The sequence below is a fragment of the Rhinolophus ferrumequinum genome, chromosome 7, assembly GCF_004115265.2.
Source record: "Rhinolophus ferrumequinum isolate MPI-CBG mRhiFer1 chromosome 7, mRhiFer1_v1.p, whole genome shotgun sequence".
Classification (NCBI taxonomy): domain Eukaryota; kingdom Metazoa; phylum Chordata; class Mammalia; order Chiroptera; family Rhinolophidae; genus Rhinolophus; species Rhinolophus ferrumequinum.
The window spans coordinates 48,651,852-48,668,899 of NC_046290.1; the positions used below are offsets into that span (position 1 = coordinate 48,651,852).

The 17,048-nt window shown below is 39.3% G+C and overlaps 1 protein-coding gene across 1 annotated transcript in view; it reads left to right on the forward strand.

Moving 5' to 3' along the window:
- The window catches only part of SV2C (synaptic vesicle glycoprotein 2C), a 186,955-nt gene that overhangs the window by 133,801 nt on the left and 36,106 nt on the right, over positions 1-17,048 (forward strand). The window contains exons 5-6 of the mRNA XM_033110343.1: positions 9,265-9,398; positions 9,821-9,910. Of these exons, the coding sequence (XP_032966234.1) occupies positions 9,265-9,398; positions 9,821-9,910 (224 nt within the window). The remainder of the gene's footprint in view (positions 1-9,264; positions 9,399-9,820; positions 9,911-17,048) is intronic.

Consider the following 17,048-nt stretch of genomic DNA (forward strand, 5'->3'; position numbering starts at 1 on the left):
GAGTAATGAGCTGCCTTTATACGCATTTATGATATAAGCTTCATTTCTGTATGGTCAAAATTTGACTATCCTGTAGGTTATTATAGTATGTACTTGTATAAAAATCTCTGATAAAATTTTGATTGACCTACACTATCATAACGTTAATACCATATTATTTTCTGTCTACAAAAGCAAATTCCAAAGGACCTTTGTTTAAACACACACACACACACACACACACACACACATGCACACACTTTATGCTATCAGCTTTTTTCAAACCCTTAGACTCATTATTTCTCTCAGTGGAGTTTGGGAAGCACCATGCTTGAATGAGTTTTACATGCGCGCTGCAGGAATTCTTTCTCATTTGTTCTTTTCATATTTAGAGCACTCACAGAAAATATTCCAGAAAAAAATAACCCTAAAAAATAAGCCCATGACTTTCTGAATTTCAAAAGCCACCCTAAAATTTGCTTCTTCGAAAGCATGGTTAGGGTCACAATGTCAGACTCGGGAATCAGCAACATAACGTGACTTCCTTCTGCTGTTGAACACTGGCTCTGTGCATTCCAAATGGTAGGACCAGAGCTCAGAAACAGAAATAGAGAAACTACCGTAGCAGGAAAGGTCAGCTGATTGCTTGGGCCTACACTTAGAGACAGATGAGTACTGCAGTTCAGTGGAATTTAACCTTTGGACCTTTTCCCTAGGATATATATGATTCTAGTCGAATTGGTTCTCACTTCCTGCAGGCATGATTATGTGCTGCAGGCAGATCCATGCCAATTCTTTTTATTGCTTTGTGCATCACTGTTGGCAGTAGTGCTTACACAACTGTGGCTCAAGATGCAACTGGCTTCTGTGCCAAGAATCCAACAGTAGAATATGACTGGAGGTACAGATTTCAAGATTAAAGGTCTGAGAAAATTGTTTTCTTTCCCGCCTAAAGACACCAGGGTAGTCTCTGGCACTTTCTCAGTTGTTTTTCATAAGTAAACACTGTAGTGCCAATGTTTAGATTCGTCACAATCAGAATTAACGTTAGTTTAGTTCTAAAAATTGTGTGGATACTGAAGAATGTCACAATTATCATTCCAATGTCCTTATCTTTCCTCTTTTCCTATTGACCTTGTGTTTCAGAAAAAACAAAGGCTTGCAACTCTGAAAAGTTTTCCTGCTTTTTGAGTAAAAAATAATACAAGGAAAATAAAACTCAAAAATTAAAGAAATAATACCAGAGGTGAAAGTCCCCAATTAGCTCCCACTCCCTACCCTGAGTAACCACTTCAAATAGCTTAGTTTATTTTTCTCCCACTTGTTTTCTATATATAATGATATGTTTTATGTATATATAAAAATGCAATCACTAATATTTACACTATTTTGAAAAGAGTGTTTTTCCCACTGGGCAATGTAACTTGGACAGTTTCCATATCAGTCCAGAAAGATCTACCTCATTCTTTGCTGATAGTTACAGGGTGTTCTACTTACTATTTCCCCCACACACAATTCTTTTTTTATTTTTTAAACAAATGAGAAGCAGGTGAACATTTCTGCTGGTATTAGCAACAAGGACTGTCCAGCTGCATCTGGTTGGGTCTTACGGAGTCACAGATGATACTAGATGCATGACAACCTGAGTTTCTAGCCAAGGATTAATGTTCCATGAGGATTCGATAGTATTTATATTTTAAACCAGTGATATGTTGAGGGGATAAAATTTTATTTCTGTAGGAATAAAATCAGAAATTCATCTGATCATGGTTCCCTTCCTAAGCTTGTTGGCCACTTGAGAAAATAGTTTTGACCCAATTTTCCAAAGAGAATTATAGTTAGCTTATGAGTGAAGACCACCAACAGATATAGGTGATTTACTTCTTAGCTATTGAGAACTGATCTCACATATTCTATGTATTTTTACTAATATTAATTAGTATCAGATTCATGTTTTAGAACATTGGATCTGTGTCTCACACCTAACGTCTGCCTTCTTACCAAAGACTGTGTTGTTGATAACATCACGCAACTGGCAACCAAATATATATAGATCAGTAAAGCAGGCGCTAGTTCACCAGTGCAGTAGGGACAGGGCCCAGAAAAGAGCGTGAAAGCCGGCATTCTCCTGCGTGCATCACATACTTCTGCCTTGGCACCTTGAAAGAGTTCAGACAGGCCACTGGGGAGGCAGCTGGTATCTGCAGTCACAGCACATATCAGCTTGAGGTTGGTAAATGGCCTTGATTATTATGCAAGACACATAACACTCTTCCACACTGATTAACACTGTGCAATAACTGCTTTCCAGAACACCCTCCCTAACTGAGAGGTCCTTCCTTGCATGGAATTTATATGATATGTAGATAAATCCCTCAACATGACTCTTTAATGGGTATTTGTAATAGAATCCAAAGGACAATTAGAATCACCATCCACACAAGAATCATTTTTATTTTTTAAGACAGAAAAGGCATGGTGCTAACGTAAAGGGCTCATTTAAGAGAATCCATTTTACTAAGTTCAGATGAGTGTCCTAAAGCAATAACCCACTTTCCAGTTACATGTGGCTTCATTCCATGTTTTGGTTCTTCACTCCATGTTGATGTCTCCGCACTTCCTGATGTTTGTGGTTGAGGTTTCGTATCACTCTCAAATTCAGATATAAGCCATCTTGAAAGGGAGCTGAGGAGGAGTCCCAAGAATTCATGGCTGAATAGTTGTGGTGGTCAGTCACCCCTTCATTCTTTTATTCATTTTTAATCCAAAAAATGGTATTTTTGTTTTACAAAGCATATGCCAGGTCATTTCTCAAGACCCCCACTGTGTCTATCCTGCTTTCAGGCCACAGGATATCACGCTGTCCCCCACCTTCCCACCCCCAGCAGTCTAAAAGGAGAGTAAGTTTGGACTCCCTCTTACCTACTGTTCTAGGGTTCTCCTCCCTCTCTCCAAGTCACCCAGTTGTAACCAGCTGGAAAGAGTTGGCGGTCCGACATGGCACAATCAGTCCTGGCTGGTCTCATGTACTTCTTAAGTGCTGACTTGAATTGTACCTCTAAACCAGATGCTCGAAATTTAAGAATTTGCTCTCTTTATTCATAGACCCAAATCAGAAAAGAAATTTGGCTAGGGCGATTGAGAGAGACACCGCCACCTCTTCTGTACTCCCACTACACGTTCTTCATAACCTGTTCTAGCATGAGTCGTACTATCTGTATATATGAACAAATCTGCCTTTTTCACTGGACTCTCTGTCCTAAAGGGCAGGGGATGAGTCTCATTAGCCTGCACATCACAGCACTGTGACTGGCGCGTATGAATAAATGAGCAAAAAGTAAATCAGGATGTCACTCGCCATTAAGGAAATGCAAATAAATTAAAACTGTGATGAAATACCACTACACACCTCTTAGAATGGCCAAAATGTTAAAAAATAAAACTGACAAAAGTGGTGGAAAGGACGCGCATATACTATTGGTGGGAATTGAATATGGTACAGCCACTGTGGAAAATAGTTTGCCAGTTTCCTATAAAGCTACACATATACTTATCATGTGACTCAATGGACCTACGCCTGGGTATTTACCCAAGGGAAAAGGAAAACTTTGAGACACACAAACACCTGTCTGAAATGTTTATAACAGCTTTATGTATAATTACCTAAAACAGGAACCAATCCAACTGTCTTTCAACTGGGGAGAGAGTAAACAAACTGTGATATATCCACACTCTGGAATACTACTCAGCGATGAAAAGGAACAGACTATTGATACCTGCAACAATTTGCATGAATGCATTATGCTAAGAAGCCAAACTTAAAAAGCTGCATGCAGTATGATTCATTTATATGACATTCTGTAAAAGACAAAACTATAGCGACAGAGAACAGACCAGTGGGGGTACCAGGGTTAGGAATAGAGAAAGGGTTCACTCCAAAGGGGCAACCAGAAGGAATGTTTTGGGGTGATGGAACTGGTCTGTGTTCTGATTAGGCTGGTGGTTACATGACTGTGCATTTATCAAACTCATAGAGCTGTATAACTAAGAAGTAGTACTGTATTTTGCTGTGTATAAATTACTAATTTAATTTGAAAAAATACATGAAGGTTGTTTTGCTGCTTAGTGTGAATTCAGAAAAAAGTCAAAAGAAGACCTGAGTACCTACTGTCTTAGTAGCCTGCAGTGATTTTTCACATGTTCATGTCCACACATACACACGTACTTCGTGTAAGTGTGTGTTTTCATTTAACAAATATTTAAAGAAGACTTGTTATACCCCAGGGCTTGCTATAGGCAGTGGAGATACATTGGTGAGTAACAAAAGCCGAGTTTCTGCTCTCATGGTGGAGAGAGGGACAGATAGCGAAGATGTAAATAAACATGAATATGACAGCTTTAGACAGAGATATTACTGTAGAGACAATAAAACGAGCTTTGGTGAGAGAGAGTGGAATGGAGTGTTTGGGCCTTTCTGAGGAGACAACCTTAAACTGAGACATGAACAGTGTGAAGGAGGCATCTGTGCTTGCAAATATTCAAGCAGAGCATTCCAGGCAGGGAAAGTATCAGATGCAAAGACCCAGAGGGAACTACATTGAGGACAAGATATACTGAAAAACTCCCCATTTCAAAACTCGGAGAAAAACTGGCTAAAATACAACAAACATCCTTTTAAACACATGAGTGAGCTTCCAAGGAAATACGGGAAGCCCCTAAGATGGACTTAAGCTTCATACATTCAAAAAACTGGCAGCAGATCAGTGGGACTGGACCAGGCAAATGACAGGACCGGCAGGAGATGAGCTCAGATTCGTAGGTAAGACTCAGCTTCGGTAGCTCTAGAGCCCATGGGAAGACACTTGGATTCATTTCAGACATATTGAGAGATGTCAGAGGCTTTCAAGCACAGAGTGAAGTGCTCTTGTTGACATTTTAAGAGGATAAGTCTGGCCGCTGTCAGGACAGTGGCCTGGAGGACCAGGAGAGGCAGAGAAAGGAGAGTCAGGCTCCTGTTGAAGGTGAGGGGAGAGTGTTGCCAGCTGGAAGCTCTGCAGTCCTGTGGCGACAGGGAGAAGTGGGTGGCTTTGAGATCAATATTAAAGAACTTGCTGAGACATTGGTTGTTGAGGAGAATAAGGGGTAAAAAGAGGCTTGAAGGATGAGATCTTGGTTTGGGGCATGAATATCTGGGTAGCTGGCAATGTGTCATTTACTGAAATAGAGACGACTGAGGGAGAAATAAGTTTTCTTTCACAGCGGAGCAGGAAATCAAAAGTTCCGTTTGGACACAGTCACTTTGAGATGCCCGTTAAGCATCTCTCTGAAGATATAAACAGGCAAGTAGAAATAGGCTGCTGGAGCTCGGAAGAAAACAGGTTAGATTCCAGAGACAATGGTATGTAGATGGTACTTAAAGTCATGGGAACACATGAAACCACCTGGAAAGAACACATAGACAGAGAAGAGGACTGATGACCAAGATTTGGGGTGTACCAACTTTGGGGTTCTGGCAGCAGAATCCCAAAGAACTGGCAGCAGATCAGTGGGATTGGACCAGGCAAATGACAGTCCAAGAAAGAGCCACCTAAGAAAACTGGAGAAAGTCAGTGAAGTGGGAAAGAAGCTAGAATATGTAATGATGAGAATCCAAGGGGTGGGGGAAGTTCTTCAAAGAGAAGAGCATGGTCAATCATATGGGATGATTTAGAGAGTTCAAGTATGATGAGGAAAGACAAGTGACCTCGACTGGCATAGTTTCTGTGTCATGGAACAGAAGCCTATTTGGGGTGAGACTATTGGATGAGAAAGTGGAGACAGTTGCTATAGGCCATTCTCAATGGTCTGTGGTGATGGGAACAGAGGAATAGCCATGCAGCTGGGGACGCATGTGGAGGCCAAGGGAGGGTTTTTTCTTAGATGGTGAAGACAGATGGAATGACCCATCAAGTAAGGTAAGAGAACAGGATGATGCGGGCTGGAGGGAGGGATGGATAATCACGAGAGTTCTGTCCTTGAGAGGACGGATGGCTGGGCTCGAGGCCATGTGGACAGGTTGGCCTTAGGAGCATGGACAGTTCATTTGCTGTAACCAAAGGGAAGGCAGAGAGATGCAGGCAGGTCCAGGGAGGTGGGGAGATTCAGGTGACGAGATGTATGCAATTCTCTCTGTGTTTATTTTCTCAAAAAAACAGGAGTTGAGGTCAAGTGCAAGGAGTGGAGTAGGCTTCCAGAGATTTGAAGACTGAAAAGGAGTACAAAATAGTTTTGTAGACTTGGAGAAAATCATATTACAAGTAAATGGAGAGGGAAATGGATGGATGACACACCCTTTATGTATTGTGAGACCACCACAGTGCATGCGCACACACAGTCCCCAAGCAAGGGACCAGAGAGACTTCACAGCTCATGAAGTAGGATCTGAATAGTAGTGAATAAGCTCAACTTTAGCTGGTGGACAAAAGAATCGCCACCTGAAGAGACTACATTCTAAGTTGAGGAGAGCTGGACTTTGGACCAGCTAGTTCTCTTCTGGGTTTAGATTGTGTTTGCAGTCCAGTTTCCTCTGTAGTCTGAAAACTGCTACATTGGGATCACACTGCAGTCCGTTCCTCCACCCACTGATGTGATGTTCGGGAAAAGTAAGTGTGAAGGGCAGTATTCCTCAGACCACTGTCAAGAAGGAGCCTGAAGTCCTTGGTGAGGCATCTGGACAAGTCTGAGCAAAAGCAAGGAGCCTGACTTTTCAAAGGGAACAGCTGAAATTCTCCCTCTTATTTCAATCAAGTTAGTAATGTAGCTATAACCTATAAAGTGAAGTGTGTTGCTTTCTTACTGCTGCCATAACAAAGCCACAAACTGATTGGTTTTAAACAATACAAATTTTTATCTTACCATTCTGGAAGTCAGAAGTCTAAATGGGTTGACAGGGCTCCTGGAGGCTCAAGGGGAGGACATGTGTCCTTGCCTTTTCTAACTTCTACAAGCCACCTACATTTATTGGTTTGTGGCCCCGTCCTCCCTCTTCAAAGCCGGCACTCTGCCATCTTCAAGTCTCACTCCAATCTGACCTCATCACATCTCCTTCTCTCACTCTGATTCTCCTGCCTCTCCCTTTCCCTCCTAAGGACCCTTGTAATTATGCTGGGCCCAGCCATATACCGTGTTTCCCCAAAAATAAGACCAGGTCTTATACTAAGTTGTGCTCCAAAAGACGCATTAGGGCTTATGTTCAGGGGATGTCATCCTGAAAAATCTGCTAGGGCTTATTTTCCGGTTAGGTCTTATTTTCAGGGAAACACGGTAACGTGGGATAATCACTTTATCTTAAGATCCTTCACTTAATCACACCGGCAAAGTCCTTTTGCCGCGTAAGGCAACATAGTCCCAGGTTCGGGGCGTTAGGATGACGACATCTTTGCTTAGGCAGGGAACATTATTCTGTCTACCACCCAGAACTTCCTGCTCTATCCACTAGTGGGATTTTCTCCTTAGTTAAATAATCTCATTAAAAAAAACAAACCCTCACATTTTTGTTTATAAAACTGCATCTTCCGAACCGATTTATTTTCACAGAGACACCAGAGACCTTTCCCTCTCGTCTTCACTCTTTCCTCATGCTGTAGCCTGAAATTTAAATACTGCATTTGATTAATTTAGCCATCTAAAGCTTTTATTTTTCATCTAATGTATAATAATAAGATCTAGAGCTTTTTATAAAGAAATTCTTTATATGAAGCTCTCAGATCGAATGTGAACAAGGCATGTTTTCTCTGTTCCATCATAGAATGTCTTCTGCATTTTAGATATTTGAGACTTGTACCTTCTGCTACATAAAACATGGAGATTAGCCATCTCTTCCTAAAGTTGACAGCATAGTTCATTTAGCAATTCACGTCGTCCTCGTGTATTAAATTCCCAGAAAATATTTATTAATCTAAAATTGATATAGCATGTTTACGTTATTTGTCAACAAGTGCTGTGTTTAAGAGTGAGAGTGTGCATGGACATGAGGCCACATGTGGTACAAGATTCTGCCTCAAATCCTGGTGGAGAAGATTCTGATATGTAACTTCAGCTTTGTGCCCTTGAAGTTATGTCACCTCCGGAATCTCACTTGGCTCCTGTGTAAACAATTAAGAATTATACCGCTTTCCTGGTGACGGGGTATAGGACCTGACGTTTGTTTTTTAGAAAGCCGTATAAATAGCAAGCTTTGCCAAAAATTAAAATTTTGCCTCACATAATTCATCTATGGCTCTATAAATCTCCTCTCTGTTTTCAATTAAATTTGATATGCCTCATTATTTCTCATTTAGAATCATGTTTGAATTTTGCTTTCAATCGTTTTATATTCATTTAAATATTGGCTTTCTTTTAGTTCACAAAGAGATTTCTGTATCCCATTATGTTTGTTCTTAGTATAGTATAATAAAAATACTATTTAGGAATTTAGAATTATCTTGATCTATTATATGACATGTGCATGTGAAGAGATACTACAATTGTACTAATCAGGGCGCTGGCAGGCAAGCCTATGACACTCTCACAAGGGGTCATTAAAAACAGTAGGAATGGTTAAGAGAAACCAATAAGGAATAATAAAGCACCTGGGAGCTGATAGCAGGAGGGTGTCCTGTACCCACCTATGCCTCAAAGGGCCAGAACCTGACAAGACCTATGGCTGTAGAAGGGTCTAGGGGATAAGCACACCTACTGTCAAACCTCCGCCCAGCCAGGGGGAAGGAACAGGGAAGCAATGGAAATAAATATCCTGAACCCTGTTCCCAGCCTTTGTTCTCCTGCCGGTGCTTCCTTTATTCAAACCCATCTAAAAGCTGGTGGGCAAGGGAGCCAATTGATGCGTCCATAGAGGTCCATTTCCTGGCATACAGTAGGGTGGAGAGTGGAGAGTGTATCTGAAGGAGCAAACAGAAGATACCCAGCACAGTGGTCCATTGGAAAAGGTGTTATCCCAAAGGAATTTATCTTGGCCTCCAGAATTTGGTTGTACAGAAACATATATACACTCTCATTTTTAGGCCCTGACCCTTTTGGTTCCAAGTACCTTTCTTCTCAGCACTGCTGTTGGTAGTCCTGTCACTATTCGTGGTGCCATTGGTGGTCACTGTGGCTAATGCCCAGATCAGCTCATTCTTCTGTGGGTAGTAAGATTTGACTGAAAAAGTCGAGATGTACACACCCACCATGACTGCAGAGTCCCCACTTCCCCAGTAGACGGTCTGAGAGGTATTTTCCCTTACTTTTCCCATCCTCCTTTTCCAGGATGGAGCTTCAGCATGGGATCGGCCTACCAGTTTCACAGTTGGCGTGTGTTTGTGATCGTCTGTGCACTCCCCTGTGTCTCTTCAGTGGTGGCCCTCACATTCATGCCTGAAAGCCCACGGTTCTTGTTGGAGGTAACACTTGTTATTACAAATACCCAAGGAAGCAACATACATTGGAAAGAGTTCCTTGTTAATTCTAGCAAAGTATGTTTGCCTCTTTGGGAGGTACATTTTTCCTTCCTACTGTGGAGCTATGGAGAGTTTGGTTTCATGGAGACATGCTTTCAACAACCAGCATGTGAAAAAGCTGCCTCGTGGCCAGAAAGCACTAATGTTCCTCCCCAAGAAAGTAACTTTTCATTCAATGAAGAGAACATGGCTTATTGTTTTATAAATGAAATTTTATAAAAAGGTGCTACAATACAGTGAATTTCCAATGAGGTATACCTAATTAAGTATTAACCCAATTTGATCTGATAATACAAAGCGGTTATTGGAAAATCAGGGTGTGTGTTTCACTTCCTAACACTTTACTGTCTACTCACATGTATTAGGTTGGAAAACATGATGAAGCTTGGATGATTCTGAAGTTAATTCATGACACAAACATGAGAGCACGGGGTCAGCCTGAGAAAGTCTTCACGGTGAGTATGGCTCCTCAGAGAATCCCCTACTCCAGGGGTTGGGAACTTTTTCTGAAAAGGCCAGATTGTACGTTCCTCTCTCCCTGTACCAGCTACACTCATCTTTCAGCTCCTCGTACTTATCATTATACCAAAGCCTACCACACTGTTGTATGTACTGTTCCTGCTGCATGAAACATTCTTCGATCCTCTAGTTACAAAGTGTATTCTCATGGGGAAACCAGTCTAAATTAATGAAAATTGGATGCATGGAATTTTTTGAGAAGGAACAATGTTTTTTACATTTTTTTTATATGTACAGCACATAGTTAGATGAAAAATGTTTTGCCTAAAATAGGTTTAAGGGGACATACAGTAAGATATATGAGGGACATAAGTAAGCTCTTTAATGTCTTATAAATAATATCAGTCAGAAGGAGAGATAAAGAGCTTCCCAGAAAAGAATAAGCTAAAGGAATTTATTACCACCAAGCCAGCATTGCAGAAAATATTAAAAGGAAAGGGCTTCTGTAAACAGAAGAAAGATGAAAACAATCTAACTGCAAATAAAAAAAAATGGCAGTAACTACGTACCTATCAATAATCACTTTAAATGTAAATGGATTAAATGCTCCAATCAAAAGACATAGGGTGGCTGAGTGTATAAGAAAGCAAGACTCTTGTATATGCTGTATACAGAGATCACCTCAGATCTAAAGACACACACAGACTAAAAGTGAAGAGTTGGGGTAAGATATTTCATGCAAATGGAAATGAGAAAAAAGCTGGAGTTGCAATACTTATATCTGACAAAATAGACTTTAAAATGAAGAATATATTAATATACAAAGATGGGCACTATATAATAATAAAGGAATCAATCTGACAAGAGGACATAACCCTGGTAAACATCTATGCACCCAATATAGGAGCACCTAAATATGTAAAACAGATATTGACTGACATAAAGACAGATCAACAGTAACACTATCATAGTAGGGGACTTCAATACACCTCTGACAACAAGGGACAGGTCTTCCAGACAGAAAATCAATATGGAAACAACAGCTTTAAATGACACATTGAACCAGTTGGATTTAATCGATATTTTCAGAGCATTTCACCCCATAGCTGCAGAATACATGTTCTTCTCAAGCGCACATGGAACATTTTCCAAGATAGACCACATGTTAGGCTACAAAACAAGTCTTGATAAATTTAAGAAAATTGAAATCATACCAGTTGTCTTCTCTGACCACAGTGCTATGAAATTAGAAGTCAACTATAGGAAAAAACTGGAAGACACAAATTCATGGAGACTGAATAACATGTTACTAAATAATGAATGGGTCAACCGTGAGATCAAGGAAGAAATCAAAAGATATCTTGAAACAAACGAAAACGAAAACACAATGACCCAAAATCTATGGGATGCAGCGAAAGCAGTCCTAAGAGGGAAATTCATAGCACTACAGGCCTACCTAAAGAAACAAGAAAAATCACTAATCAACAGTTTATCTTCATACTTAAAGGATCTGGAAAAACAGGAAAATAAGCCCAAACGGAGTACAAGGAAGGAGATAATAAAGATCAGAGTGGAAATAAATGAAATAGAAACCAGAAAAATAATACAAAAGATCAGTGAATCCAAGAGTTGGTTTTTAGAGAAGATAAAATCGGCAAACCTTTAGCCAGACTCATCAAAGAAAGAGAGAGAGGACTCAAATTAATAAAATCAGAAATGAAAGAGGAGAAGTGGCAACAGACACCACAGAAATACAAAAAATTTTAAGAAATTACTATGAGCAACTATATGCCAACAAATTAGACAACCTGGAAGAAATGGACAATTTTCTAGAAGCATACAACCTTCCAAAGCTAACTCAAGAAGAAACGGCAAACCTGAATAGACTGATTACCTCCAGGGAAATTGAATCAGTAATCAACAAGCTCCCAACAAACAAAAGTCCTGGACCAGATGGCTTTACAGGTGAATTTTACAAAACATTCAAAAAAGAATTATCACCTATTCTCCTCAAGCTATTCCAAAAATCCAGAAGGAGGGAAGGCTCCCAAACACTTTTCTCAAGGCCACTATCACCGTGATCCCAAAATCAGACAAAGACACTACAAAAAAAGAAAACTACAGGCCAGTATCCCTAATGAACATAGATGCAAAAATCCTCAACAAAATATTAGCAAACAGAATTCAGCAATGCATTAAAAAGATCATACACTATGATCAAGTGGGATTCATTCCTTGTATGCAAGGGTGGTTCAACATCCGCAAATCAATTAATGTGATACACCACATTAACAAAATGAAAAATAAAAATCATATGATCATATCAATAGATGCAGAAAAAGCATTTGACAAAATCCAGCAGCCATTTATGATAAAAACTCTTAAGAAAGTGGAAGTAGAGGGACCATATCGCAACATACTAAAGGCCATATATGATAAGCCCACAGCTAACATCATACTCAATGGGGAAAAGCTAAAACCATTCCCCTTAAGATCAGGAACAAGGCAAGGTTGCCCACTTTCTCCACTTCTATTCAACATAGTGCTGGAAGTTTTAGCCACAGCAATCAGACAAGAAAAAGAAATAAAGGCATCCAAATTGGTAAGGAGGAAGTAAAATTATCATTATATGCAGATGATATGATATATATATAGAGAACTCTAAAGACTCCACCAAAAAACTATTAGAACTGGTAAATGAGTTTAGTAAAACAGTAGGATACAAAATTAATATTCAGAAATCAGTTGCATTTGTATATACCAATAATTAAATATCAGAGGGAGAAATTAAGAAAACAATCTCATTTACAATTGCTCCAAAGACTATAAAATACCTGGGAATAAATTTAGCCAAAGAAGTAAAAGATCTGTACTCAGAAAATTATAAGACACTGAAGAGAGAAATTAAGGAAGATACAAATAGATGGAAACACATAGCATGCTCATGGATAGGAAGAATTAATATCGTTAAAACGTCCATACTGCCTAAAGCAATATACAGATTCAACACAATTCCCATCAAACTACCAAGGACATTTTTCACAGAAATAGAACATATAATCCTAAAATTTACATGGAACCATAAAAGACCCCGGATAGCCTTGGCAATCTTGAGAAATAAGAACAAAGTGGGAAGTATAACAATACCTGATATCAAATTATACTAAAAGGCTACAGTAATCAAAACAGTCTGGTACATAAAAACAGACACATAGATCAATGGAACAGAATAGAGAACCCAGAAATAAATCCATGCCTGTATGGTCATTTACTCTATGACAATGAAAGCAAGAATTTACAGTAGGGTAAAGACACAGTCTATTCAATAAATGGTGCTGGAAACCTGGACAGACACATGCAAAAAAATAAAGCTGGACCGCCTCCTTACACCATATACAAGAATAAATCCAAAATGGATTAAAGACTTAAATGTAAGATCTGAAACCATAAAATTCCTAGAAGAAAATATAGGAAGAAACTTTACAGGCATTACCCGGAGTAAGATTTTTACTGATATATCCCCTTGGACAAGGGAAGTAAGAGAAAAAATAAACATGTGGGATTACATCAGACTAAAAAGTTTTTTCACAGCAAAGGAAACCATCAATAAAACAAAAAGGGATCCTACTGAATGGGAGAAGATATTTGCCAATGATGTATATGATAAGGGGTTAATATCCCAAATTTATAAAAAACTCACTCAACTCAACTTCAAAAAAAACAAACAACCCAATTAAAAAATGGGGAGAGCACATGAAGAGACATTTTTCTAAAAAGGACATACAGATGGCAAACAGACATATGAAAAAATGCTCAACCTCACTAATCATTAGAGAAATGCACATAAAAACCACAGTGAGATACCACCTCACCCCAGTCAAAATGGCTATCATCAGTAAATCAACAAACAACAAGTGCTGGCAAGAATGTGGAGAAAAGGGAACCCTTGTGAACTGTTGGTGGGACTACAGATTGGTACAGCCACTATGGAAAACAGTATGAAGGTATCTCAAAAATCTGAAAATGGAACTACCTTATGACCCAGCAATTCCACTCCTAGGTATCTATCCGGAGAAATCCAAAACTCTAATTCAAAAAACTTTATGCACCCCTATGTTTATTGCAGCACTATACACAATAGTCAAGACTTGGAAACAACCGAAATGCCCATCGGTAGACGACTGGATTAAGAAACTGTGGTACATTTATACAATGGAGTATTATGCAGCCATAAAGAAGAAGGAAATATTACCATTTGCAACAATATGGATGGACCTAGAGAACATTATGTTAAGTGAAATGAGTCAGACAAAGAAAGACAAATGCCATAAGATCTCACTTATATGTGGAATCTAAAGAAAAGAATTAATGAATGAACTAATCAGAAACAGTCTCAAAGAAATAGAGGAAACACTGAGGGTTGCTAGATGGGAGCGGGGGGTGGGGATAAGGGAGAAGGTGAGGGGGTTAGAAAACACAGTCAGTAACCACAAGATGGCCACGGGGAAACGAAAGTCAATTTGGGGAATGTAATCAATAATGTTGTAAAGATTTTGTAGGGTATCCGATGGACACTTGTCTCATTAGGGATGATATAGATGCCTGATCACTGCACTCTACATCCGAAGATGAAGTTGAACAATAATGAATGTCAACTATAATTTTATATATATAGTTACAAGAAGCGGAGTACAGCATTAGGAATAAAGACAGTGGAAATGTAATGGCTGTGTGCGATGTCAGAGGGGTAGTGGATGGGGGAAAGGGGATTGTCACTGTGTGAGGGATATAAATGATAACTGTCTAACTATTACATTGTTTTGTGCACCTGAAACTAATAAAAAAAAAGTGAAAAAAGAAAAAATTTAAATTAAATTAAATTTAAAAAAAAAAAAAGTGGGGTTTTCGAATACCCTGTGCTGCTTCCCCTGGGGAGTGGATCCTGTCTGTCTTGCCTGGATCTGTTTTCCTGTTTTTAAACCAATCTGTCATCCATAAATTTCTCATGACAATCCAAAAAATAAATAATAATAACAATATCAGTCAGTTTTTAAAATGGGAAATAGTCCCTGATTAAACAGTCCCCTGGCATCTAATTTATTTATTTCATTTTTATTTAGGAAATAAATTTTTCATAATGTAAAGAGAGACTTCAGTCTGGCCTATATCCAAATTATCACAGATTCATAATTAGCAAAAAATTTTATGCAGTGTAACGGAGAAATTAAGATCAGTGCTGGAGGACCTGGAAGCCTTTGAGTAGGCCCTTCTCTGAGTAGATGCAAAATAGATGAAGAATCTTTTTAAATTAAAGGATCATGAGGCTGGAGGAATCTTGAAACATTATCTAGATACTCAGTATCACTTAACCCTTCTCAGCCAGATGAAGATAAACCCTTTACCAAAGGCTCCTGAGAAGGTGTTTCTGTAGGGCCTCGTTGCCCTGCTTATCTGCTTTTCTTTCAGGTTAGAGTTACCAAGTCCACTCATCGTTATCCATGGTCATGTGATTATGTCAGGTGGAAATAAGGTGGGAACAATCCAAAAGAATGGATAATCTCAAAGTCATTTATGTGTGACTTTCAAAGTCGTCACATGATTCCACCATGGCTAATTTGTCTTTTTTTTTTTTTGTCTTCTACACAATACAGTGAATATACATGCATTCCTTCAAGGTCTCCTCTTTCAGCTCTTTTCCCTATGTCTCTACCTTAAATTTTGTGTTCCAGGGCTTTAAGCTAATTTCTGTTTTAACCCTACGCACTCTCCTTAGCTAATCTCAGCTACTTCCTGCATCTCAGTAGCCTAATGGACAGATCGCCTGAGCTCCAGATATGCGTGTTGAAGGCTTTGTGGCCATCCTCCTATGTGCTATAGGCCCTTCAAATTCTGAATTGAACACCTTAAGAGTATCCAAGCCTCTTCCTCTCCTAAATTCTATCAAGTACCACTAATACCACCCAAACCGCAGCCCTGAAAGCTATCCTTTTTCTTTCTTTTCTTTGTCTTCATTATATCCAAAGCATCACTCTGCCCTATTAGGCTCCATCCTGAATATCATCATTCCTTACTTTCTACATTACTGCCACTGATTTGGTTCAGCCCTCATTACTTACTGCCCTTTGCCCTTGATTATGCTTCAGGAATCCCAAATTCTTAGTAGTTGCCCACTACCCTATTTTGTCTCACACCTCTGGACATATGCACGTGGTATACCTCCCACTTGGAATGCCGTCCAAATAATTTATGCACATGGCAAATGACATATTTCTCCATAAACTCCAGCTCAAATTCCACAACCCATGAAGCCTGCCTTCTCCTCTCTCACTCTCAGGTCAACTTGGGTGTTCTGTGCAATATGTCTCTCCCCTGATATAGACTTCCATCAGAGTACTTTTTACTTTGTATGGTAATTGCTTGGAGGGTATGATGTTTTATGTTTGCATCTCCAGGGTCCAGTGTCAGGCCTGGCATCTCATAAGTGCCAATGAATTAATGAACAAACAAACATTATGAATGTAGAAGAGGAAGCCTCCAAAAAGTAATATATTGAGTGATAAGAACATCCCTGTGATTAAAAAAAAGAAGAAGAAATCTAGAGTATCACAAAGTACTGTCTACATGGATTATTTTGAGCTAACTCAATTTAGAATCCCATATTTAATTCAGACATTATTTTCTTTTTTGTTTTTTGTGGGTGTTTTTTTTTTTAATTTGATTGGGGAATTTTAGGGCACAGTATGTTTCTCCAGGGCCCATCAGCTCCAAGTTGTTATCCTTCAATCTAGTTGTGGAGGGAATAGCTCAGCTCCAAGTCCAGTTGTCGTTTTCAATCTAGTTGCAGGGGGCACAGCCCACCATCCCATGCGGGAATTGAACGGGCAACCTTGTTGAGAGCTCGTGCTCTAACCAACTGAGCAATCCGGCCACCACTCAGACATTATTTTCATTAAATACAAGCAGTTTTGTTTATATGCGGTGTGACAATTAAGTTAGCGAACTTTGTTGCAATGATGTTGCTACACTTTTTTGATATCAGAGGGATTATTCATTATGAATTTGTATCAACTGGACAGTTAACCAAGTTTACTATTTGGAATGCTGAAAAGTGCTGCAAAAGTTTGACAACCTAAG